This window comes from Protobothrops mucrosquamatus, unplaced genomic scaffold (assembly GCF_001527695.2).
Source record: "Protobothrops mucrosquamatus isolate PMUCROS unplaced genomic scaffold, P.Mucros_1.0 scaffold78, whole genome shotgun sequence".
In the NCBI taxonomy this organism is placed as follows: Eukaryota; Metazoa; Chordata; class Lepidosauria; order Squamata; family Viperidae; genus Protobothrops; species Protobothrops mucrosquamatus.
The window spans coordinates 3000253-3027828 of NW_015386455.1; the positions used below are offsets into that span (position 1 = coordinate 3000253).

The 27576-nt window shown below is 37.9% G+C and overlaps 2 protein-coding genes across 4 annotated transcripts; one reads left to right on the plus strand and one right to left on the minus strand.

Moving 5' to 3' along the window:
* Nucleotides 1-2355: 2355 nt before the first annotated feature.
* LIG4 (DNA ligase 4) lies at nucleotides 2356-9534 on the minus strand. Of its 2 annotated transcripts, none has more exons than XM_015812342.1 (2): nucleotides 9349-9534; nucleotides 2356-5860 (listed from the first exon to the last, which is right to left on the minus strand). In XM_015812342.1, exons 1-2 carry the CDS (start codon nucleotides 9354-9356, stop codon nucleotides 3118-3120), a joined length of 2751 nt encoding a protein of 916 aa, XP_015667828.1. In that variant the 5' UTR covers nucleotides 9357-9534; the 3' UTR covers nucleotides 2356-3117. The 2 variants fall into 2 exon arrangements, with proteins under 2 accessions (XP_015667828.1, XP_015667829.1); XM_015812343.1 differs by lacking the exon at nucleotides 9349-9534 and adding an exon at nucleotides 8962-9223.
* A 68-nt stretch (nucleotides 9535-9602) lies between these two features.
* On the plus strand, nucleotides 9603-18801 carry ABHD13 (abhydrolase domain containing 13). 2 transcript variants are annotated; one of them, XM_015812345.1, is made up of 3 exons: nucleotides 9603-9670; nucleotides 10529-10638; nucleotides 17615-18801. In XM_015812345.1, the coding sequence occupies exon 3, from the start codon at nucleotides 17620-17622 to the stop codon at nucleotides 18661-18663; it is 1044 nt and encodes a 347-aa protein (XP_015667831.1). In that variant the 5' UTR covers nucleotides 9603-9670; nucleotides 10529-10638; nucleotides 17615-17619; the 3' UTR covers nucleotides 18664-18801. The 2 variants fall into 2 exon arrangements, with proteins under 2 accessions (XP_015667831.1, XP_015667832.1); XM_015812346.1 differs by lacking the exon at nucleotides 10529-10638.
* The last annotated feature ends 8775 nt before the right edge of the window (nucleotides 18802-27576 follow it).

Genomic DNA, 27576 nt, shown 5'->3' on the forward strand with positions numbered 1-27576 from the left:
ATAAAGGTTCCTCTCTTTTCTTCCTTGTACATGTTGCTTTATTATTTCTAACTTCGAAAGGCAAAGTTTCAATAGTTGTGAGAAAAAAGCTGCCTTTTAAATACAATAATTTTATTATGGTTTGAAAGATTAAAGAGACTGACTTTTGGGGTAACACGAACTTCATCTTGCATACCAATTCTCTATTACAAATACTTCCAAAGATACCAAACTGATGTTTTAATATGCACAGAGAAATTTTTTCTACAGATATCAAACTCAAATTTATTGGCAACTGTAGCAAAACAGGAGGCATGATTAACCCAATTGCCTCTGTATACAATATCAAGTAATACTAATCCTTCAGACAGGCACCACTTCCCCTATTTATCTTGGCAATTTGGCACTTTTAGCTCTTTTTTCAGCCAGGTGCCAACCAAAACTATCCTGGGTGTCCAACTGTGTCAGACCTGCATCAGCCAGATCCCTAGGCAAGAAAGACCCTCGAGTTCACTTGGATGAAGCAATAGGTTCTTTTACTAAGGATTAGTGGTTGGAGTGAAAGCAGGCTAGAACTAAAGTTCTCACACGAAGAGTTACAGCAGGAGTAGGCAACCTTGGCTCTTTTATGACTCGTGGACTTCAACTCCCAGAATTCCTGAGCCAGCTTGGCTGGCTCAGGAATTCTGGGAGTTGAAGTCCACGAGTCATAAAAGAGTCAAGGTTGCCTACCCCTGACTTACAGTATTCCCCTTTCTTCCTGGCCCTCCCCCCTTGGCTGTTTGTCTTTGTCCAATGATGTGCTGCCTAGGTGTTTGGGGCTGCTTGGTGCAGTTTTCATTCCTTTCCCTGGCTTCGTGGCCTTGAAGACTGGAACAGGTTGGTTCTCACACCTCTGGCTTCTATCAAGCCTGTCACACCCCTCCCGTTTAGCTCATCTCTACCCTTTACATGCCAATTACTTCTTCCCTCTTTCCCCCAGCTCCTAACAATTTATGGCAGGACGCCAGCAAAGCTCTAAGCTGAAAGATGATAGATCTGACAAACTGAATCTCTTTTTCTCCTTAGTTAAACTGCCCCACCTGCTATTTATTTATTAACCACCATGCAGCAATCCAGAGACTCTTGGCAGCTTTAGTACAACCACCTGTAATAACTTCCAATACATAAATATATCACAGTATTAAAATTATATAGAACTAGATATAATTTGGGAGTAATAAGTTTTTAATTTTGTTTAGATAGGCTTTAATTTTCCCCATTTTCAGGAGTTTGGGTTTTTTTGTTGCCCCACCCCACCCCTTCTAGGTAGAATATTACAGGCTTTTCTCTTTCTATGTTTTTTTTAATAGTGTCAGGTTTCTTTATCCTTAGCATTGAAGTTGGTTCCTTTACTCCCTTCAATAATTCCTATTAATGCGTTTTCCACAATCATCAAAACTACCATGTTTAACCATCTCTTGCACTTATACATACATTGCCCACATTCATTACCTCTTGAGAAACACAACTACAGGTAGTCCTCGAGTTATGATTGTAATGGAGTCTGCCCATTACAGTCATAACATTAATTGAAGCCTGTTAAATGAACATTAATCGAATGCACAGGTTAAGTGTACATTAGGTTCCTCAGGGGTGAGGAAGATCAATGGGGTATTGGTGCAGGAACAAGACTATCTGCTTCCAGCCACCCAAGGCCTCCCCCCATCCACTGAGATATCTCCTGCTCCCCTTCCCACCCCTTGGGGTCCCCACAGCTATTTGGGCCTTCTTACCTTTTGAAGATCAGCAGAGCTCAGGGCCAGGTGGCAGAAAAATGGCCGTCCTCTCAGACGCCAATGAAACTGTTTTCTTTAGATCTCGTGTCCTTATACACGCTTCTGTGCTCTTTGGAAAAACTTTTTTGCATGGAAGGTGTAGGCCTCCAGGGACGCCAGATCTATCGCACCACTGCAGGCTTGTCTTCTTTGGAAAAGGATTAAAAAGCCTTTTCTTTTTAATTAATTAAAATAATTAAATTAGTTAATTTAAATTAGTTAATATCTTCTAATAAAACTATCAGCTATGTTAAATTTAAATTTACCGACAAAGAATTAAAGGGAGAATTCTGTGGTCGCAGAAGCGACTGTCTGTGAAGGCTTCTAGATTGGGGCTGAAAGGCGGAAGCGGAAGCAGTATGTTCCGTCCCATATTTGGGTAGACCAGATTGCTCTGATTAAAAAAAAAAAAACCCCACATTATCAGTTGCTACAAATTGTACTCCACAGGCATTAACATAACGTTGAATATATACATAAAATTAAATATTCTCAACTAATTACTTGTTTCAAAACAGAATCAGGTTTTAAAATATATATATTATTTAATTATATCAAATATTTATTACAAAATGATGAAAACAGAAAACGTGCAGAAACAAACTGTTCTTGCTATACTATTGAAAAGCAGTCTTTTCAAGTTTCAAAAAATAGATACCTGGATTCTCTTTTGCTAAAACTTTAATTGTGGTTGTAAAACTAAAGGCCTCTGCTGGAGAAAACACTCCTATGATACATTTAAGATTATAGATGTTTTGAATTCTGAGGATACATATTCATTCATTTAAAAATTCATCATTATAACAATACATTAAACACGAATGAAACATGGACTTAGATAGATGGCACTTTTTAAAACAATTAAACCACATCTCAAACCACATTCAGTACTGGAAATTTAAACATATAGCCCTGTTGACTGCAAATGATAAAAGTTGTTTTAAGATCGGTACATTTTTAATAGATATAATTGAGTAATACAGGTTTTCCTATAAATATATTAAAAGCTAAGTAAAACAGATAAAAACACAACACTGAGAAACAATCATCACCCTATTTTCCTGAGCATCCTTTTCTTTCATTCACATATCTTCAAAAGAGATAGAATATTAAAAGAATAGAATTGTGCAACACATTCAAAAATCACATTCTGCCAGGTTAGAGTGCACTCTGAAAACAACTTTGGAAGCAGCCACATCATCTGGCAGAAATCATGGCTATTTTGAAAGAGATGTACTTCACTCCTGCTCCTGTTACTGCAAGTCACCTTCTTCAAATGCTTTGCACAATCCTAACAAGACTTTTCTTACTAATTAAACTCTTACATCATGTACAAGTTTTCATTTTGTAATTCTCCAGCTTTTACAGAATCTTTTATCCATTGCTCCGACACAATTTTAAACTTTTTCTTAAATGTCCTTCTAATGGTTTTTATTTTCTTCAAATCAGAATGATCTCCGCTGATTACATGGGATACACCTTCCTCAAGCTGTGACACTACTTTTGCTCCATGAAAGCGAAGTATCAACTCTACGGTTAAACATCTGGTTTGATTTATCCTGTCTCTTAAATAGCTTATTTCATCAGAAAGGCTCAGGTAAATGGTTTGTTGCCTGAACATACTTAAGGAACTTTCCCAAGAATAACGGGCTTCTATGTTAGCAATCACATCCTGAAAAATCTCTTCAGAGGTATTAATTCTTGAGAACACTGCCTTCAACTCTAATGGATTAGTATCAGCTGTGAAACTATCACCATAAGTATCATATTCACAAGCAAAATGTTGCTTTGTTTCAGGAGACATGTGAATCATAAAAGTAGGCTGCCATGGTACAAATTTTCCAGCTTGGAAACACTGTAAAAGCCATTCTGCTCTCACAACATCATAATTATTGGAAGAAATAATATTTTTCACTCTAACATTCTCAGTCCCTGCCACAACACAATAAGTATCAGGCCCAGGATTTTGAACTATGCTGCCACCATATTCTGCTACTTTGCTTTCCAGAGCATACTTTGAATAATGTTGTGTCCCAGTCATAATACAAAACTCAACATTTTCAAAAACATTAGAAACTTTGTTTATTTTAGAAAGGTCAGGTGCTTTAAAATGATCCATTAAACCGATTGCTTTTTTAATTTTTGCAACAGTTTTACGCTTCTTTTCTTGTGGTTCATCCTCAACTATATCAAGGTGTTTTGTTGCAAGCTTCCCAGCAGCTTTACTTCTGAGTTGTTCTAGAAAGTCAACAGTCATACATTCATACCATTCTTTATCGTCCCTTATTCTTTCAATGCGTGGAAAGCGTAATGTGCATTCTGTTTTATACATATCACTACTCACAATCTCAGCAGCTTTAATCTGGACAATCACTGAATTACAAGGATCAATAAAGACTTGAGGCTTCTCAGCACCACATAAGATATTACAAGGGGGAACCTTCCTATCGTATTTTTTCCAATATGTGGCTAATTTCAAGCCAAGATCATACAATTCTCTCATGGTGCAACCGGAACCAACACGGCAAATGGAATGGAATTTAGATGGTCTTTCACCGGGCAAAGGAGCCTCAGCAACTGCACATAAAAAATGAGATATCATGCCACCACGAAGACCTTTGCCCCAGTAGCCTCCAATAATTAAAAGATCCAGTTCGTCCATCAACCCACTGACATATTCTGGCTTGATCTTCAGCCATCCTTCCCCACGCTTATCTGGCTTGTAAATTGATATGGGGTCCTTTATTACAATTCCTTCTTCTCTGTTATCAATGGCTTCATTCAGGGCATCTACTACTTCTTTCTGTGTGTTTGCTTGAATTCTAGAAACAATCTGTATTCGACCAGGTATTGGTATAAAAACTGTATTTAACCTATTGCACCTTTTGTTCAGCATTTCATGACCCAACTTTTGATCATTGACCATAAGAACATCAAATACACAGAAGCATGTTTGTAATTCAGAATCATCCACCATCCTTTTGATGTCAAACTTGCTTCCTTTCTGCATAAAAGTCTGGGTGGTAGGATTATAGGCCATCATTTCACCATCCAGAATGCAGTTTTGAGTATTTCTAAAGGCCTGATGAATGAAAGGAGTCAATGAACCTTCAAGGGGAGAAGCACCAAACTGCTGAGTATAATCATACCCGTTTCTGGAAAAGTATTTGTAAACATCTCCATCTTTGTGCATCTGCATTCGTTCACCATCTAATTTGGTTTCTATATAAAAAGTCTGATTATTCATTTGTTTCTCAATTTGGTGCACACTGGCAATAGAAGCAAGCATTGGTTTAAAGGCAGAAAATAATGTAATAGAAGCATCAATAAGTGATACTAAAGGATTATGCAGCTGCCTACAAACCTTTTCCAAATCTGTTGTGACACTGTGCAATTCTGCAGCATCAGAATGGAAAATAGAAAATAAGGTTTGCTGGCTGACACCAAGTTTCAAATCCTTTATGATCATCCTAATCAACCACTTCTGTTCTAGTGCTGAGCTCTGAGTTATTAACTGAAGAAGGCTCTTCTTAACTAGACCCTTCCTTTTGGCAGCATTATTATTAGAAACTGAATCTAGAAGATCATTCACTTGTTGTATGGTCAGTTGACCTTGGTTGATGCATCTTGATTTCAAAACAAAGTAGGCAATCATAGCAAAGTCTCCAACATTTCCTTGTGAGCCAATGGGTGTTCGAAAATTTAAAAGTTTTAAAGCGTCTTTTCCATCTTTGGGTAAATTTAGCAATTCAATATATAGCTTAGCAAGCATTGTTTCTTTAATTCCATAAGCCATCCTCTCTCTTTCCAACTGTGGAAGAATAAGCCTCATTGCAGGATAAAAAGAATCTATTACATCCTTCTCATTTTTATGAAGAGCATCATGAAATTTCCTCCAGGAATCTAGAAAATCCTTGAAATATCTTGTTTTATCTGATCGGGATTTGCACTTCTGTATTTGTTCTAATGTTGAACAGAGATCTGCAAATGGGACTTGTGATGCTACAGTTAGCTTGGAAGATGAATGTGAAATGGGGACTGAAGCCATCTTAGATGTTTTTTCTCTACAAAAAGAAACAACCAAAGGAATTATAAATTCAGAGCTCTTTTTAGTTTGAACATTTTTACTTACAGTTTTACCATGAATTGATGGTATGCCTCAACATGCATAATGAATGTTAAACTCAAAGCAATAAATTTAGTCTTACTCTCTGGCTCCAGCTATGCCAAAGTGATCTATATGTGGATAGAAACACGTTCTACTGGTTATCAGAATATCATCAGATGACGTACAAGGGCAAAGCCAAATGCCATCTCAGAAACTAAATAAAAGAGTTTTAGGCTGCAGTGTTATATACTCTGTAAGCAAAGAAGCTTCCCATTTTATTTTTACTATATTGTTTCTTTCCATATCCAGTTATTCTAACTTTATAGTCTTAAATTACTTTACCTTTGAAGGTATTTTTGCTACATGAGGATATAGTAGCACTACATGGCAACACTGAGCAAACACTGATTATAAAGTGTACTAATTGAGGTATAAAGCTACATGTGCCCTCACCAAACCTTTCAGTGATGCTCCCAAAGTCCTTTGTAACTCATCAAATTTTAATGTTTAATGAGATAGAATGGCAACAGGTGATGAAGGGACTACTACAGGCAGCATGCTCTACTTGTATTCTTTTTTTTTTTTTTTTGCTTTCTGCATCCAGCATCCTTAGACCCAGAGGATTGGAGAGACAGTTTGGTGTAGTGGTTAAGGTCCTGACCTAGAAACCAGGAGACTGAATTCTAGTCCCGCCTTAGGCATGAAAGTTGGCTGAGTGACTTTGGACCACTCTCTCTCAACACAACCCACCTCACAGGTTTGATATTGTAGGGAAAATCAGAGGAGGGAGTAGCATATTGTATGTTCACCACCTTGAGTTACCTATAAAAGTAATAAAGACAGGATAAAAATCTAATAAAGAAATAAAAAAATAGAGCCAATTATCCTGCTGCCCTTGAGATGCTGATCCAACAGAATTCTGCTGCTCAGAAAGAGAGCAGATGGAGATAGCCAGGTGCGTAACCTAGAGCAGGGGTGTCAAACCCGATTGCATTGCAGGCCGTATTGTATCAGGACTTGTTTTGCCCTGGCGGGGCCGGAGTGGATGTGGGCTGCATGTTTGACATGCCTTACGTAGAGCAACTAGGTCCACTCTGTGCTAGGCCACCTGCAAGAGAGAATACTGGACCAGTCTTTCCCATTCTCCTACCATGACTGCCCCCTTTGGTGAGACACAGAATGCTGCCCAAACTCACCACTTACCAGATTGGGAGAATAAACCAACACAATCTGCCACACCAGAGATGTCTTCTAAGTACTTATTATATTTTGTCCTGCCTTTTTATCTATAACTCAAGGCAGCAAACCTATCTAATACAGCTGTTTCCCCACAACTCTGTGAGGTGGACTGAGCTGATAATGACTGCCTCAAAGTCGCCTAGTCATGTTTTATGCCGAAGGGAGACCTAGAATTAAGTCTTTCCTGGTTTCTAAACCAGAACCTTCATGCTACATCAGACTTGTTGTCATTCCCACAGTCTGTTAACTGCAGATCAGAGAAACTTCAGCAATCATATTTGGAGGATGAGAAGTGATTAAGTAATCATTAACACATTTCTGACCCACAGAGAAGGCACCCTTGAACACATATTTTCCTGTTCCAATTTTAAACTATATTTTAAATATGGTAGATACAATATAGTTATATTTTCAACTTCTTTTGGCAGAAGCTGTGCCCTGTCATCTACCTGTTTCATCTTGTATCAAGATAACATTGGTGTGACAGCCAGAGGCTGCTGTGCATATGTCCCTACCCCAATCCTTGCCTACTGATCTTCAGGGCCATTTGCCTTATAGTAGTAGGCAAATCTGGACTCACTGAATGAGTTCATCGGCTATGTCTCCAACATTTTGTGCCAATTCTGCAAGATCTGGCAACAGACCTCAGGCAGCCAAGAGGAATGGCAAGAAAAGCGTGTTTGGGCAGCTGCTCTTTAAGCACCAATTCTCCTACCCAATTCTGTGGGATCAAGAACTTTTGGGGGAAGAGGAGGCATTCTTAACTGTCAGCCCTCCCAGGATAATATTGCCCACTTAGCTCTGCCAGATTTTTTTGTTTGTTCAATTTCTATACCTGCCAACTCAACCAAGTGACTCTGAGTGGCTTACAATTCTAAAATTATAAAACAATTTAAAGATATTAAAATAATAAAAACATCCACAAAATAAATAAGTATAAACAGCAGCTGTATGATTAATCAACTAATAGTAAAGCCAAGTAACGGGACCCCTTAACACATTCCAAGTCTCAGGTCTGGGTACACAGCCAGGTTTTTAAAGCTTTGCAAAAAGCCAACAGGGTTGGGGCAAGCAAGATGAAGCACAGTACTGACTAATTAGCAGGGTTGGGTGGGTACAACTTTTGACCCATTTCCAGCAGTCCTCCACATTATTACTATACAGGTCATCCTCGGTTTATGCCCATAATTGAGCTTGCAATTATAGGCCTAAGTCATTAACATGGCAGTTAATTGAATGCCGCAGCCATTAAGCAAACCCACTGTTTACTATGGAACCTTCTTTGCCAGAAACCAGAAATAAAACCAGTTTTGGCAAAAACATAAATCATGGTTGTGTGACTGCAGGGCAATGCAAACAACCATAAATGCAGGCTGATTGTCATGTGACCATTGGAGGGGCAGCCTTTAGAACTCTGAATCTGAAGGGGTCTGTTGTAACTTCAAACAATCACTAAGCAACCCAGTTGTAAGTTATGAACTACCTATACATACTCATACATAAGCCTTGAATTTTAAGTGCCAAAGTACATCCCAAAAAATTGGGTTCACCTTATTCATAGATGAATGTGTTCACAAGTATATAAGGTTACATTTTAAAGTAAAGAACCGGTGTATATATCCATCTGCAGATACTGTAACCAATCCTTGAACTTTTAACTTTTAACCCAAAAATAAACCATCTGCAGAGAAGCCAAATGTGAAAATTAAACTTCAAGGATTGCCTTATTGGTAAGTGGCACATTTTTCATACTACTTTGGTTAAAAATTCTAGTGTTGGCTTATTCACGAGTATATATATGCCAAAATTTATCCTCACCGGCAGATTACAAGTTACAGTGCTTACTCCACAGGGCGGGCCAGCACTACTGGAGGACAGCAAAGTGGAAGTAGGTCTCTTGCTTTCAGTTCTCCGATCTCACTGCCTAATTATTTTGAAGGAGCAGTGACAAAAAAAGAGAGGTTCTCTTATCAGCCATAGCGAAGGAGGAGGTTGCAGGAGGAAAAATGGGCTGGGATGTTCACCAACACATTTTTACTCCACCCTACATTCTGCCCCTTCCGCAGCGGGGAAGAGAGAGGAGAGAACTTGAGGTCACCAAAATAGTGAACGAAAATATTCAGGGCGCCTCCATTTCTTTGCTGTAAGGGAGATCGGAGTTTTTGTTTCTCGCTGGCGGGGGGAGAGGGAGAGAGAGAACGGCACCTCCTCATTCCACGGCGAACCGCAGCCTATTAAAGCGCTACTCCTGGAACTTCACAGGAACGGTTCGGAAGTTGCCATAGAAACAGGAACGCTGGCCTGCCCTCGAGCCCGAGAAAGTCCCCTCTGGCCAATTCTGCTGCGTTCACAAACTGGTGCGCAGCACTCTTTCAGTCAGTTCAAGAAGATCTGTTCTCGTCACTCGTTGCCCGGAAGCACTTGTGACGTCGATTCGCTTTCCCGGAAGTGACGGCTGAGTGAATCAAACCCGGTCCAAGAAGAGGAAGGGCAGGATGTAGAGTATCCCGTCCCGGGCAGCGATGAGGTTGGTGTGCTGGGACTCTGCTGGTTCGAGCAGAGGCCTGCGCGCTTAGCTAGGAAGCGGAGTGGCGCCGTCGTCCTCTCCCTTCGAGGTTGGGGAAGCAGTCGTCTGGGTCTCCTCCAGGTGCCCATGGCCACGGGCGCCGCCAGGTCTATCGAGCACTTCGCCTCCTGGCTCTTCGTGCCGCAGGAGTCGACACTGTGCGTTTCTCTAGAAAATCCCCGGGTTGGGCTGAAAGGGCTGCCCACATGTAGTTCGCCTCTCGAAAACATTTCCTCGCCGCCTCATACTCGAGGCAGGGGAATTTATGAGATCTTTCGAAAAGGACATTTCACCGCGGCGTTCCGAAATAGGGCTTCCCCCTCATCCCTTAAACGACTCTTACCTGGGGAGGCTGGAATTTTTAGTTTTTACTTTCTGGATTGCCCCAGATTGGAAAAGGTTGGTCCTAGTTAACAATTAATGACGTGATAGTATTTCTGAGATTAGCCTATTTTACCCTAGCCTCTGTCCGAATTGCTTCCACGATTGTTTTTAAGCCAAACATACATTGGAAGATCAGACTGTTGATCTTTTGTAATACATCAGGTTTGGCCAGAGGAGAATCACTGAAAAGGATTGCCACTGTGGTTTCGCCGGTTAAGTGGGTGAAGTGCTGGTTCAACTTCTAAAAGGGGATGACAGTGTAGTTCTTCTCAGACAGTCACATTTTCTTATGGCTTACTAAACAGTAAAATAATGCTTATTAAAATATTTAATGCCTTTAGTAGAATTTGTGAACAGTAAGAACATTTCAAAACAAATATAGTAGTACAGTAATTGAAATAGTTACTGTTCGAACTTCTTTATTTTCTATCCTAGCTCCATTACTAAATCCTGTGGGAATTCTTTGTTATAAAACAGTACCTGATCTAAAGTTGAAAGGAGATGGCTTATGTAAGAGACATTTTCTTCAAGAAGTTGATCATTAGGTATGAACGCATCAGCTGTCTTTTGTGTTTCTATTAGCATATATTACCATGTAGTTTGTCCAGTCGGTGCCAAATGTTTTACCTGGTTTGTTTATTTACATTAGATTGCTAATAAATATTTTAGCTGGTACCCAGAAAATATTTAGGTCTGGAAAAATACTGGCTTATTTCAGAAATACAATAGGCTTCCTTTAGAGTACACAAACTAGCATACTGAAGCCTTTGAGATATTCAGTTATATCACAAACGCATTATTAGAGCGAGTTGAAGCGATTTGCACAGTTGAGATACCACTAGTAGATATATAAGGTATAGTTCTCCCATGTTTTTGTATGAAACATTGCATGGGGCCAATTTAAACTTTTCTCCATGCTATTATTGTGAAACAGTGTATTGTTCTTCTGTATTATATAGAATATATCTGTAGATATTACTTCCAAGTATTTGCACTAATGTAAACTTCATACTACCATGGTATTAAAAATAATGCTAACAATTAGGCAGTTGTTTTATTTGATTACTTTAAGAACAAATATTTAAAGATTTTATGGTAAAGCAGATTGAAAGGCTACACACAGTATTTCCAAGCAATAGCTTAACATTGTGTGGACAATCTGCAACAAATTTGATTTGAAACCTTAGATTTATGTACTATAACTTTAACCCTATAGTAGAAGTGACTTTGTAACATTGTTTTATAGAATTTAAAGTTAGTATGGTCTAGAAACCAATTTTTGTCTTGTAAAACAAGCTGTTCAGCTTCAAAAAATCAGTTTCCAATATGGTTTGTGAATGAATCTGACTTGTTTATTATTATTTAGCCCAAAGCTGAACATTAACTTAAAATTAAATATGTGAGAAAGTAGGAAGGGTATCTTATTCCCATTTATGTTTTTGAGTCTGCCTATCTTCTTTTGAGTTTAATTATCAGGGAACAGTTAAATGATTCTCATGATGCTGCAAGTAACACACATCAGGCTTAACAGCTGAAAAATTAATGAAATCTGCAGAATATTTTGTTTAAAAATCTAGATTCTTTATAACTACTGGTAATCTTTCATCTCTTTGTCACTTATTACTAAGGAACAAATATAGGATAAGCAATACCTTAAACGTATATTTTGCAGGTCTGGATAATCACAAGAATCAACAGTAATAATTATTATTTAAAAAGAGTGAAGAGAAACCAGAACTAAAATAATATTGTAAAATTAATATTACTGTTTCAGTTGTTCAGTTCCAAGATTATGACATAGATGGATGATAGATAAAGTAGTCTCAATGAAATCAGGCATTTAAAAGTCTATGACTGCAACCATGGTAATAGTTTATAATAGTTTGAAATAAGACTGAAATACTGTTACTTTTAATGTGCAAGGTTATCATGCACATAAGTTATGTTTCTTGGCAATCCCGATTACCATATTTGTTAGAAATCTGATAAAAGTTTTTTTAAAAAACTAAGAATACCAGATGAGAAGGTAGTACTTCTGAGAGGTGGTTTAATTATCCTATGCACAAAACCATCATTATGCTTTTAAGTACCAACTCTGTAGGGGCTGAAGAAAGATATTCCAAATTCATGGGTTCTGATATAATGTTTCTAGATTCCTGAATGATGAGATGTTTGTGATATTTTCCTCAAGTCATTTTTTGGTATGAGAATAGAATATAAATATAAATAGAACCTTGGAGATCTTCTAGTCCAGCCCCCTGCTCAAGCAGGAGCACCTTTATACCATCTCAGACAGGTGATTGTTTAGTCTCTTCTTAAAAATCTCCAGTGATGGAGTGTCCACGATTTCTGGAGACAAGCTGTTCCACTGGTTGATTGTCCTCACTGTCCGGAAGTTTCTCCTTAATTCCAGGTTGCTTCTCTCTTTGGTCAATTTCCAACCATTGTTTCTTGTCCTTCCCTCTGGTGAACAAAGTAACCCCCTCTTCCTTGTGGCAGCTCCTCAGATACTGGAACACTGCTATCATGTCTCCCCTATTTCTTCTTTTCTTTAGACTAGCCCACAGGTCAGCAACCTGGGGCTCTGGAGCTTCCTCTCTCTCTCTCTCTCTCTCTCTCTCTCTCTCTCTCTCTCTCTCTCTCTCTCTCTCTCCTCTCTCTCTCTCTCTCTGTATAAAAAAAGAGAGTGGCCTTACCCTATTTTCTGACAAGCTTATTGGGCGGGGCTCCTGCCTTGGCTGCGTCTCTGCAGGAAGCAGGAAGGGCAGGAGAGCGGGGCTCCTGCCTTGGCTGCGTCTCTGCAGGAAGCAGGAAGGGCAGGAGAGCCAGCCTGTTGGAGAACAGCTTGAAGCCAGCTTGCCAGGTGAGCAGAAGATTGGACAGAGGAAAGAGAAAGAGACAAAGAGGGGGAGGAAAGAGGGAGAGGAAAGAGAGAAAGAGAGAGGGGGAGAGGAGAGAGAGGGAAAGAGGGGGAGAGGAAAGAGAGAGAAAAAGAGAAGGAGAGAGGGAGAGGAGAGAGAGAGGGAGAGGAAAAAGGGAAAGGAGAGAAAGAAGGGGGAGAGGAAAGGGAGAGAGAAAAAGACGGAGAAAGAGAAAGGGAGCGAGAAAAAAGGGAGAGAAAAAGGGGGGGGAGAGAAAAAGGGAGAGAAAGAGAGAGAGAAAAAGAGAAAGAGAGAGGAAGAGAGAAAAAGAGAGAAAAAAGGAGAGAGTAGGGAGAAAGAGAAAGGGGGAGAGGAAAGAGAGAGGGAGAAAGAGAGAGAACTCATGCACAGCAGCCTCTATTTCTTTTTAATTAAACTCTTCAATCAATTTTCCCCCCCCTCACGCGTGCATGTGTGTGCATGTTTTGCGGCTCCCAGTGTTTTCTTTTCTCTAGGAAATGGGTCCAAGTGGCTCTTTGAGTGTTTAAGGTTGCAGACCCCTGGACTAGCCAAACCCAAGTTCTGCAGCTGTTCTTCGTATGTTTTAGTCTCCAGGCCGTTGATCATCTTAGTTGCTCTTCTCTTGATTTTTTTCCAAGGTCTCAACATCTTTTTTGTGAGATGGTGACCAAAATTGGCTGCCGTATTCTAGGTGTGGTCTTACTAGGGTTTTATAAAGGGATACTAATACTTCGTGTGATCTTGATTCTATGCCTGTCAGAATCCAATCATATTTCATATCAAGTTATCAACTATGAAAAACTCCATCCCTGCCTTCCCTGGATTCTGTCATGGATGAAGGGAAGGGGGCGAACAAAGGGGCTTTATGGCCCTCACTTCCTTCAGGATACTTCAAAGGAACTGGATGTGGAATCACCAAAAGGACTAACAATAACAATAGGGGGTCATTAGCNCTGAGACTGTCTCTGGGAGAAGGGGGTGATGGGGGTGGCTAAAGGGGGGACCCCTTTAAAATCTTGAGTTGGAAAGCTTTCACCCCAAGTCCTGTTTAGAACGCCTGCAACCATCTTCTCTTAATAAAGATGCCTATTGGAAGAAATATTCCAAGAGTTCTGTCTTCTTAAGATGCAAAGTGGGGTAGGTCCTTACAATGCCTCTGTTTATACAACCCAGGATTGTATTAGCTTTTTTGGTTGCTGCTGCAGCACACTGCTGGCTCATAGTCAAGTGATCATCCACTAGGACTCCAAGGTCCCTCTCACAGTTACTGTTTTTGTTAGAGAATTTTAATTTCTCTGTTGGTGAAAAAATAAATCAGAAGCTCTCACAGTTGACTGCATTTAGCTGATTCAAATAACTTCTTTATATTTATATCAAAATATTTACAATACCATACATTCTTCTTTACAGCAACATAGCACAATGAAGACTCCTTGCAGAGAGATACAGAGACAAACCCGAAACTGAATTAAAAAATCAGCTACTAACTCAATACCTTTTTGCACAGACTCAGTAGCACTTTCTTCACATTGGCTGACTGAGTTACCACGTGACTCTTCCTGCTCATGAATATTCCAACAGTTTTTAAGCCAGGTCTCGCCCAATCTGTACTTGTACCTTTGATTTTTCCTGCCTAAATGTAAAACTTTTGCTTTTCTCCACATTGAAACTCATTTTGTTGATAAGGGCCCATTGTTCAAGTTTGTCTAGATCTTTTTGGATCCTGAGTTTGTCTTCTGGATTGTTGGCTACTCCTTGGTGTCATCTGCAAATTTGATGAGTTCCTCTTCAGTCCCCTCATCTAAGTCATTTATGAAGATATTTATGTATCTAAAGTATTTTTGTATGATATTGGCTAAAGTTTGTGTGATTCAATATGAGAATGAAAGCACATCAGTGCAGTTCCTGATTCTCTATCCAGCTGCAGTCTATTCCAATATTATTCTTGATGGTACCTCAACTGTAAACATCTCGTTTGAGGGACATAAGGATATTGCAGCTGGAATGGCCATCTGATTTTCAAACAGTTCATTCGTTCATTCATCACATTTCTATATCACCCTAAGTAATTCTGTGTAGTTTACGATATAAACCTTTTTAGGGGAGTAGGAAGCTGCACTGGGCTGGATGAGACAGGAAACTCTGCTGCATGGCAATAGTTCTGCTCATGCTATTTTGGATCAAACCATTATCTAGTTGTAGACTTCATTGGTAGCCCTGGAAGTTTTTTTTTCAGCAGCTTTTGTCAAAATTAGAGTAAATAGATTTGGCTATAAAACTTTAAAGTATGCATAATCATTATTATGCTAATATAGATATTACTGGACGATAGTGGTTATTTAAAATTTCTTTGAATCAATTCTACAGGTTCAACACTTATTAAGCTTCTACTGAAGAACCTTATTAATCTATTTAGAAATGTTAATGTGCTGTTGTTCAACCTAGAAGGCTGCTAGAATAGCTTATGTGTTAATTGAAGTCAGTAAATACCCACAGGCCTATATAGTTTGAAATGATGCAACACAAATGGGATGTTAAGGGAAAAGGATGAAAAGATGAACTTAATATGAAAGCTTGTATCATCAAATTTTATCATTTTCTCATAATCTGCATTTGGATATGATTAAAAGTTAGAAATTTTACCCCTGAAATATAGTAGGTGAGATAGTAACAACGATTCTAGCAAGCTTCAGTGAAGATGTTTTCATTCCTCAAAGAACTATCACTTTTGGAAGAACATATGGCTTTGTGAAAGTTTTAAAAGTGAAAAAGAGTTTTAGTTATATTACATATTTTAGAAAGATAATACAACTTCTGACATCCCTAAGTTTGAAAAATGGTGTTTTTTTCCCTATAGAATTTTTTTTTAAATCAGTGCAAATATTTGCTGGCCTGGAAATCTGCCCTATAAAGCAAGCAGGATTGATCTTCCATGACTTATCCATTTCTACATTTACATGCTCAGTAGTCTAGAGTATGTGTCTTATGTTTTATATGCTGTGGCACAGTTTCCGTATAAATGAGAGGCTCTAAATGGGGTTCTGTTTTATGTCCTTGTCCCAGTTCTGGTATCTATTGAATTGTCAGGAAGAGAGATCACAAGATACAGAAGTCTGAAGAAATACTTAGGTCTTGAATGACAGAATTATCTAAACCTAAGTTATAAAATAGATTGGTGTTGCATAAAAGTAAGGCATCAGCTGCTACCTAAACATGCCAAGTAGGATTTTGAGTTCCCACAGCTGCTTTCTTGATAGATGGAATGGCTAGGTGTATAAATTTTACTAATTCATTGTTTGTTTTGACCATAATTTATTAAATGAGCCACAATTTCTAGATTAGCACAGCATACTAAACCAGAAATTATGGTTTCTGAATTATACTTAATGCAACACTCAGCATAATGTAGCTTATTTTACTTTGTTTAAAGTATTATATTGACCCAGCCAATGTGGGCTTTTGGTAGAAGACCATAACCAACCTATTATGAAAAGATGTCATTTGTCTGCAATTGAATACTACTTACATAAGCTATGATGTTATCCTGATTCTTCACTTGCATTCCTTTTTCCTACAGCACTTTGTGTATCTTGTATCTCATATCTAGGCCAAAGTTGATCCTTTCTTTTGCCTTCAGGTACCGTAATACATTAGGAAAAGTCTATGATGCCTATTCTACCACTTCCATGTGCTTGTTTGTACCATCTTACACACTTAAATAGTAATTTGTGAAATAGAGGTGATACTTTGCATTGCTTTTGAAAGTTCTTTGGAACATGTAGGAGTACAAACATTGCACCTGTCTGTGTCTCATTAAAGGAGTCAAGGCTACTCCCATGAAGTCACGGCTACTCTCATGTCTTTGGGGAAGCACTTTGAATCTAAAGCATTACACTGCCCTGTTTTCTCCACTTAATATATTTTCTGTTCCAGCCTGCAATTCCTTTGAAAAATTATAGATAGCATATTGTCGTAGTAAGATCGTCTCTTATAACCCATCCTTTCAATCTTTAGAACAGTGTAATGTGGTGTTGAAAGCAAGAATAGGAAGTTGGTAAAAATCAGCTATCTCAAGGCATAGCCAAAGAAAGGCATTCATTTGTTGAGATTGTATGGCAGGCAATGAAGGTCTTGTCTTGTTTCATACTCGGGCAAAACCAATATTGAACACAGCACTGCCCTTATACATTAACTAATAGTTCTTTCCAACTAATGAGTTTTAATTGCTACTGCAAGCTGATATGTCAGTACATGGATTTGAATGAAGGAATTTTGATTAAATCTAGTTAAACTGGGTTTCTCTTTTGGGGTGAGTGGGAAAAGAACAAATTTAATTTTCTTTGATTTAGAACACATCAGTCAAACTTAAGGAGAAAAAGGGCTGAAGCTCTCAATCTTCCTTATCTCTATTTTCTCTGTCTTTTATTTATGAATTTTTAAATTAATTTTCTTTTTAATTTGTTAAATTAATACACTTTTCAAGTTCCTTAGATGAGACACTTTGTTTTATTTTTCAAAAACATTGCTCAGTTGTTACCAGAGAAACCTATTTTTTCTGATATATTACGCTTACTATTTGTTTTGCTTTACTTTTTTTTGTTCATGTTGTTTTAAGCTTAAGTGTATTTTCTTCTTTCAGGATTCATGTGGACTAGAGATTCATTGGCTACTATAATGGAAAAATCATGGATGCTTTGGACTTCCATTGAAAAATGGCTGCTTGCTTTGGTGTCATGGTCCTGGGGTGTCTGCCGTATTTCTCTCTTACCTTTGATAGTGACTTTTCATTTGTATGGTGGCCTGATTTTACCTCTGTTAATATTTGTATCTATCACAGGTATATTATATAAATTCCAGGATGTGTTGCTTTATTTCCCTGAGCAACCCTCTTCATCGCGACTCTATGTTCCCATGCCTACTGGCATCCCACATGAGAATATCTTTATCAAAACCAAAGATGGTGTGTTGCTCAACCTAATTCTTCTCAGATTCACAGGTGATAATTCCTCATATTCTCCTACTATTATTTATTTTCATGGGAATGCAGGCAACATTGGGCATCGACTACCAAATGCTTTACTGATGCTGGTAAACCTGAAAGTAAACTTATTATTGGTTGACTATAGAGGCTATGGGAAGAGTGAAGGAGAAGCAAATGAGGATGGCATCTATTTAGATTCCGAGGCTGTTCTAGATTATGTGATGACTAGATCAGATCTTGACAAGACAAAAATTTTTCTTTTTGGCCGTTCATTGGGGGGAGCAGTTGCTATTCACCTGGCCTCTGAAAATTCTCATAGGATTTCTGCCATCTTGGTGGAGAATACATTCCTTAGTATCCCACATATGGCCAGCACACTGTTTTCTTTCTTTCCTATGAGGTACCTTCCTTTATGGTGCTATAAGAACAAGTTCCTGTCTTATAGAAAAATATCTCAGTGCAGGATGCCTTCACTGTTCATTTCTGGACTTGCTGACCAACTGATTCCTCCAGTTATGATGAAGCAACTTTATGAACTTTCCCCTGCTCGGACTAAAAGATTGGCAATATTTCCAGATGGAACTCATAATGACACTTGGCAGTGCCAAGGCTACTTTACTGCACTCGAACAATTTATCAAAGAAGTTATAAAAAGCCACTCCCCTGAAGAAATGGCAAAAATGACATCTAATGTAACAATAATATAATTGTAATTCCAATCTGTCTTTCCGATACAACTGCATTGTACCTGGATTTGTGGGAAGTGATCATTAATTACCATTTTTAAAATGTGTATTCTGTCTGTATCTTAAAAAAGTGAAATTAAACATGGAAATATCTACTGATTTATGATCCAACATAGTTTTTACACTGCATTGTAAACAAATAAAACTTCTATTTGTTTTAATAAATTTAGTTTTTTTTTATTTTAGGAAAAGGCATTTTAACACATTTGTTGCTGAATGTTCTGAATTTGAGGAAAGAATAAAGCAGTTCAGTATAGTGTATATGTTAGCTCCCTGGATAAACATGGTTTGCAAAATATATTTGGCAGTCGGTATTCAGAGAATCATACTCAGCTAGATATTAGATTATTCTGTTACTAAAATTAATCTGTATTTTTAACCCCTGCTCCTACTTGATTAAGACCTCCAGGGAGAGGCATGTGGGTAGATCCCTGCAATGGTGAATGCTTCCTTGAGAGGATAGCCCTTCCAACTCTGAAAAAGATGAGTCTTCACCTTAAGAAACCATTACTGGATCCCTGTGATTTGAACAATTTTCATCCAGTCTCCAGGTTTCTCTGGGAAAAAATGGAGAATGTGATCCGACTACAGCTCTGAAGGTGGCAATCAGGTTTCAGATCATGGTACAGTACTGAAACAACTTGGTCACCCCTGATGACTTGTGCAGAACTAAGATGGGGGTAGTGTATCTATCTGGCCCTTGGTGGTTTCTTTGTAGCTTTTCATACTATACATATGTCCTGGACAAGTTTAGAGTTTGAGTATAGAGAGCACTATGTTCCTGTGGTTCTTCCTCTTAAGTCTGAAGGTCCCAGTCAGTTTGAGGGCAGAGTCATGTCCTAGATCCCTGCTTTGAAGAATGCCATAGAGCTCTCCCCCCTCCCTTTTAATATCTATATTAAGGCCCTAACACTTGTTGATATGGAAGGACAGACTTCAGCTTAACCTACCAAGACAGTGGCTGGGGGTTTGGGCCCCCATAGGACCTGGGCTGGAGATATTTCAACTTTGAATGAGGTGGTACTGCCCTATTTGGATTCAGCATGCAATTTTGTAGTCTTCCTGGACTTGTAGCTTCTGTTCAAAGAGCAGGTGATACCTGTGAGCACAGGGACTTTTGCATAACTCTTGTCTTGTACACCATTTGTACCTTTTCCTGGACTGCTCCCAGTCATTCATCCTTAGACATTCCTGGGTGAATTACTGCAACCTGTTCTACCTGGGGCTGCCCTTGAAAACTATTTGGAATCATCAATTGATCCAGAATGCAGCTGGGCAGGTAGTTCTAGGCATTCCTCATTATACCCATGTGACATCTCCACAAGATGCATTGGCTGTATATAGGTTTCTTGTTGCAATTCAAAGTGCTAGTTGTTACCTGTGTAAACCACTGCATGGCATTGGAGTAAATTGTTTATGGGACTGCCTTTTTCCAATGGTATCTGCCTGTCCCATGTGCGCCAACTGAAAGGGCCCAAGATGAAACAATGCCATCTGGTGGGACTCCAGAAGCATATCTTCTCAGCAGTGGCCCTAGCCTTTGGATTTGTCTTCCTCCTCCTGATACACTGCTGGCCCCAGCGCTGCAAGCTTTACAAAGGTTAAGATCTGGCTTTTCTCCCAGCCCTTGGGACAAGAGGAGCAGATTTCCCATTTGGTGAGATACAACAAGCTTTTTGCTTTGATCATCATGTAATTGTTCTGCAGTATTTTATTTTAGTGGTATATGTTTGTTTTCATTTAGTGATTTTTGTATGCTGCCCATGCAAAATTGTTTGAGTTGTGTGGCTGTACAACTGTCATAAATAAAGGAAACTATTCTAGACTATAGAAGCAGGGAGCAGAAAAGGCACAAGAATTTGAACCTTGATTTCACTGTAAATAAGTCTTGGGTGGCTTTTCTATGATATTTAATTTATCAGAAATCTTTTGCTTTGTCCTTGACTGCCCGTTTGTCATTTTCCAGTCCAGTCTTGGGAGGAGAAATCTGACAACTATTACTTTAATATATATGATTAAATCTCCAAATTTAATCTAATTTTGTGATGCACAATTAACATCTTTTAATATTATAAATAATGTTAAGAGAAAATACTTCATTGGAATAGCTACATAATTTTAATTTTTACTGCTAATTCTGCATTTAAATAAGAAAAGGTATATCTAAAGATTATAATCATTTTGATATTACCACACAGTCTCAAAGGCAGGTAAACCTAGTCCTACCCAAGACTTTAGTTTGCGGTCCTGGTATTGCAAAATGAACTCTATATTTTCCTAAAGATTTTTATTTACTTTCATCATGAGGAAATCCTGATTCAAATCTGAGTGCTCCTTCCCTCCAGGAGATTGAGATTGCCTGATTTAAAACTGTATTTTGTAGCCAGTTGTTTACTTTGGATAAAAGAATAGGTGCTACTGAGAAAAGAATTTTTGAATTAGCGTGATCTGAAGGCATGGCTTTCTGTTGAACTATAAAGTTAATGTAGATTTCAAAAATTACTGTGCCAGAAGTGCCATATTGAGAATATGGAATGGATATATTCCAAACTGTGCCTGAAAATGCCTTTATAGGTCACAGCACAAGAAGTATTTTATAGGAAAGAAACAGCAGGTTAAGAGCAACAAATATATAATACGATTGCTGCTGCAGAGCAACAATATGCACAAAAATTGAAAGATTCTGAAACACCCACAATGGAGGAATGATTGGTGAAGATGACAGAATTAGCAGAAATGGCGCAATTAACTTGATTGCTTTGAGAAAGATCAATTATTATATTTATTAGTTACTTGAAATTCCTTATGGACTTTTTGCTGAAAAAAGAAAAAAAATGAACTGATGATTTAGGAAGCCCTGGAATGAAAAAATTAAACTGCCTAACAGTACAGTTAAAATACTATTTTACTGGAATGACATGTTGATAATTGAAAGCAGGATACTGAAAGTTTAGTTTTTTACATTCATCTCTCATTCCCCATGCAATTCGTTATCCAAAAAGAAGCTTTCTATATGAACATAGTGGGGAGCACACTTTTTTCTTAGGTTTTGTATAGAGATACTGTGTGTGTTCTATGTATGTGTATGTTTACATATATGTAACACAAATATAAACTGAAAATATTCTGGTTTTTGAGCAAAGAATCTTTATTTCCTATTTGGGAATTAAATTAAATTCCCAAAATATTGGAACACTTTGCACAAAGTAAGTTTGTGGTACCTTGATACAGTGGTACCTTGATACTCAACTGCTCTGAAACTCATCAGATTTGGTACTCAATGCATTTTGTCCTGGTACTCATTGTTTGTTTGGTACTCAATGCGCAAGCTAGAACTTGCTGATGTTGGCTGCCTTGTGACTCACTACATTATTCCTCATGGGAAAAAATTGTTTGGTACTCATTGTTTTTGGTACTCATTGTGCCTGGAACCAATTAACAATGGGTACCGAGGTACCACTTTATAAATAAAGCTAGGATTAATGTTGGATTTTTAGGTGGGGGCATTTTTTTATCCTTTATTCCTGCCATTTCTTTTCACTGACATAGTACTTTATTATTTATTAGATTGTGCGAAGTCAGAGCCCCAGAGAAGGAAATATTAAAAGGGCAGAAAAATATATTTTCCCTCAAGAGGATTTTTAAAAGCAGAAGCCAACTCTGCCCCCAAATCTCTCTATCCCAAACAGGATCCAGCCCTATACAAATGCAAATGTAAAACCATCAGAAAGTTGGAGCCAGAAAACTCAAGAAGACAAAGAGACTTAAAATCTGCATACCTCATCCAAACTCTAAGAGTCATTAGCCCAGCCCCTGGGAAGCAGGATATGACTTTTGGGACATAATAAGATTAAATTACAATACCAACGCCTAGAAAAGCACTCAGACTCAGTTCAAAGTTCATGCCACAGGAACAGGAAACTATTCCAAACAAAAGGCTAGAGGGTATAAAAAGCTACTGCCCATGTGCTCAGGTCCTTCTTTCCTCTGGTCTTTCCTGCAAGAACCATCTTTCTGCCTCTTCAATAAACTGTAACCATCTTCCCAAAGCAGTCGCCATGTTGCTTATTTATTCCCAGCTTGGATGAACCAGGATGAAGACTTTACTTCCAACAAGATGTATACCCCATCTTTCACTCGGGAACTCAAGGCAATGGATGTTGTAAGGAACTACCTCAATTAAGCCTCCCAAGAAAGCAGAACTCTTGAAACAAGCATCATTTCAAAAGGAACGTTTATTGGAAGGTGTTGACAGCAGTAGTAGAAGGCAGGATCTGAGGATTTTCTGCGTGAATCAATAGTTTAAAAGAGACAATGAAAACCCCACCCCAACTGTCCATCTGGATGATTCGAATAGGCCAACCCGCAGCTGTGAAAATGGGAATGGAGCGATAAGGCGCTGCTTCCAAGGCTGTTAAGTCTCCACGCTGGGAGATAAGGCAGATGGCCGGAGGCACATTCTATTCTCACCCCGAGGAAGAAACATCAAAGAGGATAGAGCAAGGAACGAAGCAAAGGAAATACACTGTAGCAACCCCGAGCACCCCCTCCCCCCAGACGAATGACAGAACCCGAAAGAGAGCAGAAACCCTAATGCCCATAGAAAGAGAGGGTTCTGACAGATGTACAGTATTCCCTCCTCCTATTTTCCCCAAACAACAACCTTGCAAGTAGACTAGTAATTAAGTAACTAACCCAAAGTGACTCTGTGGGGTTTTGTGGTTAAGGATAGACTGTTAAAGTCTCATAACATCTTTATCATTTCATTAATTACAATATGTGGTGTAGAAAATTGATTGTTATATTCAGAATAATACAGGCAATGTGCCTTAGACATGAAGCCAGCTGTGTGACCTGGAGCTAGTCATTCTCTCAGTACTAGAGAGCAGGCAAGGGGAATTCATTTCTGATATTATTGTTATTAGATTTTTTTATCCCTCCTTTTTATATACTGTAAAATGTCAAACATAACTCCCTCCTCCTATTTTCCCCACAAAAACAACCTTATTAGGGGATTGGGCTAAGAGAGAGGACTGGCCAAACTGAAATCCTGTCAAGAAAGTTGCAGGAACTTGTTCAGGTAAAAGATCAAGGAATGATCACTGACCTGAAGGCACACAAACACACATATGCAAAATTACGCTGAATGCAATTGTGCCAACCATGAGAATAATGCTGGACTATTACAGTAGTTCTCCAGAAATAGGTGTTCTTTCATAATTACTTAGGAATTTATATTTGTAGCATTACCTTTATTATGTTGGTTTATTGTATTTAATTTAGACCCCTTTTTCCTTGAGTTTTTCAAGATATTTGATTTGACTTACATTTTTAATGATCCTGTACTTTAGAAATACATAATTTTCATATTTTGATAGAACAACTTTTGTGGGTCAGTCATTTCCTGAGCCTGTAATTAAAACTTTTAACCAATATTTTTGAGCAATTTTTTTTAAAATACACCAGTTTGGTCTAATGGTTAAGGCACCAGGCTAGAAGCTGGTAGACTAGGTTCTAGTCCAGCCTTAGGCATAAAAGCCGGCTGGGTGACTTTGGACTAATCACTCTCAGCCCAACCCACCTCACAAAGTTGTTGTAAGGAAAATAGGAGGAGGAAGAAATATTAGGCATGTTCATCCTCTTGAGTTACTTATAAAATAATAAAGGCAGGGTAGAAATCTAATAAATACATAATCTTTTTCCATATGCAAAATTTGTCTTCTATTTACGTTATCATACAGTATTACTGGGAAAGGACAAGAGAAACAATGTTTCCAAGAAAATGTACTGTATATCTGAAAAGAAGAAATACTGTGCAGTATAATAATAGATGCAGATAATAATTTTTTCTTTATAGTTGTTCAGAGGGGGAGGGTTATAAATATAAATTGGAGTAATTTTAGTTTATGCGAACTAATCTCTAATATATGCAATGAATTTTCTAATTAATTTATTAATTGATTTATACATTGATTCATTAATTAAATTACTTAATTTTCTAATTACTTTCTAACATATGCAATTAATTTTTATTATTGCATTGAGAAATGTAGAAGAATTGTGCTGGAAGAACTGTAATTCAGGTAGGTTCATAGCAAACATATAAAGCCCTCTTAATTTTTATTTCTTCCTGAAATAGTCACTCAAAATGTTTATACAGCACTCAGCTCAAATGATTGCACAAGTTTATTAGGCTCAGTTGTAATTACTGATTTGTGTCCAAAATTTGTTTTTATACATATTACCGTTTGAAACTGCAAACTAGGGAATCACAAGTAATGGTACTCTTTGACAGTCAGTCCTAGGGTATTTGTATACTGGAACGCTACATTGACCTTTTGCTGTTTGGATGAAAGTTCCATGGGGTTACTGGATCTGGGCAATAGAAATACAGACAACCATAGATGGCAACAAAGTGTTAAAATACATTTCTTTCTGCCATCTAGCGGTCATTGAGAGTTTTGCAGACTGGATCCAATTAAATATAGAGATTATATGTGTGGGTGTATGCCAATAATCATTTATCAAATTTATATGTGACCTGATCAAGTAGATATTTAAAGTGTGCATTTGGATGGGAGAGGGGGAGAGAAATATCTTTAATTTTTTGCTAATTTTAACATGACCATTATTGCATTTCGTTAATATTTTGTAAAATTTTTACAATTCTGCCATTAAAATTTGAGTTTGTAAATGATAGTCTGATGTCTCATAAGCTATGAAATTCTCTTTGTTATGATATTCCCTCACCAATTTCTTCTATGATTATTCTGATCACATATAATACATTTTAAGTAGTCCTTTCATTTTTGTATGTTGATAGTGTAACACTGTTAACTTTTTGGAGTAAAGTGTAGGAAAAGATTGTGCAAGATATTTTTTTTTTACAAACCTGTATTTTGTCCAGTCTTGCATTATTATCTTTAGCAATTGTATTTTACAAAACTTTTCCCAAATGCTTCCTAAACTTCCTGTATTGTAACACAGTTTTTTTTAGTTGGGGAAGGAGTTCTGTAGGACAGAACTTCAAAGTCACTGTTTTAAATTGGACTTTTCCCCTCAAAGTCAGTGTTGACCTACTTTTACAAAGTGATGACTGTTCACCTCATTTGCATTTGCAGAGCAATAAATCATGGAACACATTCCACGGCAGTTCTGGGGGGAGGGGGGGAGGTGTATGCATAAACGCTTCAAAAAAATAGGGATTGAAGTCAATGGAAGTTGAATAAATATGTTTTAAGAGGAGATTCTTCTCAAATGTGTCATGGTGTGTCTGTGTGTGAGAGGAGAAGACTCAAAAGCTAAGTTGAACAATCCTGCTCTTTCTTGTGTGTTCAGCCTGTAAGTAATATATAATAAAATAATTGCTTATGTTTTTATTCTCATTTTTCTTTGCATTAAATTTTTACTCAACATCTACATTTGTGTACTGAAATATGCAATAAAATGATGCATTTACAATTAGTACTTAATGATGAGAGACACCCCCTTCACACCAATAAAAAGGATATAATTTAATCAAACAAGAAATACATTGGCCAATACAGAAAAAAACCCAATGCAAATCAATCTGACTCAGCACCAAGCTAAGCGGCCCAAGGCAAACAAACATTTAATGCGCCAACAAAGTATCAGCTTAAACTGAAGGAATATAAGGCTGGCTATCGGCAATTAAGACTAACAAGATTAGAACAGACACACAGGAAAATACATACAGTAGTGGCCAAAATTGGGGAAAGTACATTTGAGGTTTGATGGCTAATAACACCACTTCCTTTTGGAGTAGTACCATAAAATTATATATCGATGGAAAGATAGTTTAATCAAGAATGTAATGCAACCAGGTTTGTTCAATTATCTGTATTCTATGAAACGTTATAGCCAAATAACCAGAAAAAGGAAGCACAATTTGCTTAGGTTGATATCAGGTAGCTTTCCTTCATCTGATTGTAGCCAATGAGCATGAGTGTTTAGAGAGCCAATCAGGTGTCATCTTGTTTTGGCAATGGGCCAATCAGATCACAGTAGGATTCAGTTATTGATGTCATGTATTGAAGCTGAGAGGAGGACATTTGTCAGTGTGTTATGTAATCACTATCAAGTTGGTTGGGTTTTTTGTGTTCTTTCATTTAGTGAGCTTGTAAAATGTAATAAAATTAAAGTAATGGTGCAAAGAGTTGACTAGTTGCCCAGAAAGCGATGTCAAATAGTATTATTAAGTGAACAAGGCTACAGTTATAAAGAAATTAGAAGAAAAAGTGGTGGAAACTTAACGAAAGGTGGCATTTCTAAGTTTTTGAAGAGGTATAAGGAGACTCAGTCACTACAAAACCACACTGCTAAAGGCAGGAAAAGGTGCACAACAGCAAGTGATGATAGAAGAATTAAGAGACTGTGCCTACGTGACAGAAGAAAATCATCTGGGTGTATACAAGACGAAATGGCACAATGCAATGTGAAGTTGAGTGCAAAGACTATTCAGCACAGACTGCAGGAATTTGGCCTAAAATCTAGAATTCCATGAAAAAAGCCACTTTTATCTCTCAAACAAAGGTTGTCAATGCTGCTAACATCGGATGTTCTTGCTTTGACAACAGATGGAAATGTAGCCATCTTTTCTCTTTCTCTTTTAGAGTTAGATGATGCTAGGAGGGGGGATGTGGATGAGAGTCCAGTTAGTCATAACAATAATAAAGCTAATTGGGGAATGTGATTTATGACTGTTAACTGGAGAAGGGAATTGTGCTTTGCTACTTTGTGCCCAGGGGAGGGGAATTCAGTTTTTGGCTTTAACTATGTAGTGCCGATACTTTGCTTCTCGAATAAAAGATTCTTTAAGGTAAACAATGCCTCAAAGTTCTTTTGAAGAGTTTC

Excerpts from the sequence above, each read along its gene's own strand:
- ABHD13 (XM_015812345.1), top strand. The coding sequence starts at position 17,620 with ATGTGGACTAGAGATTCATTGGCTACTATAATGGAAAAATCATGGATG.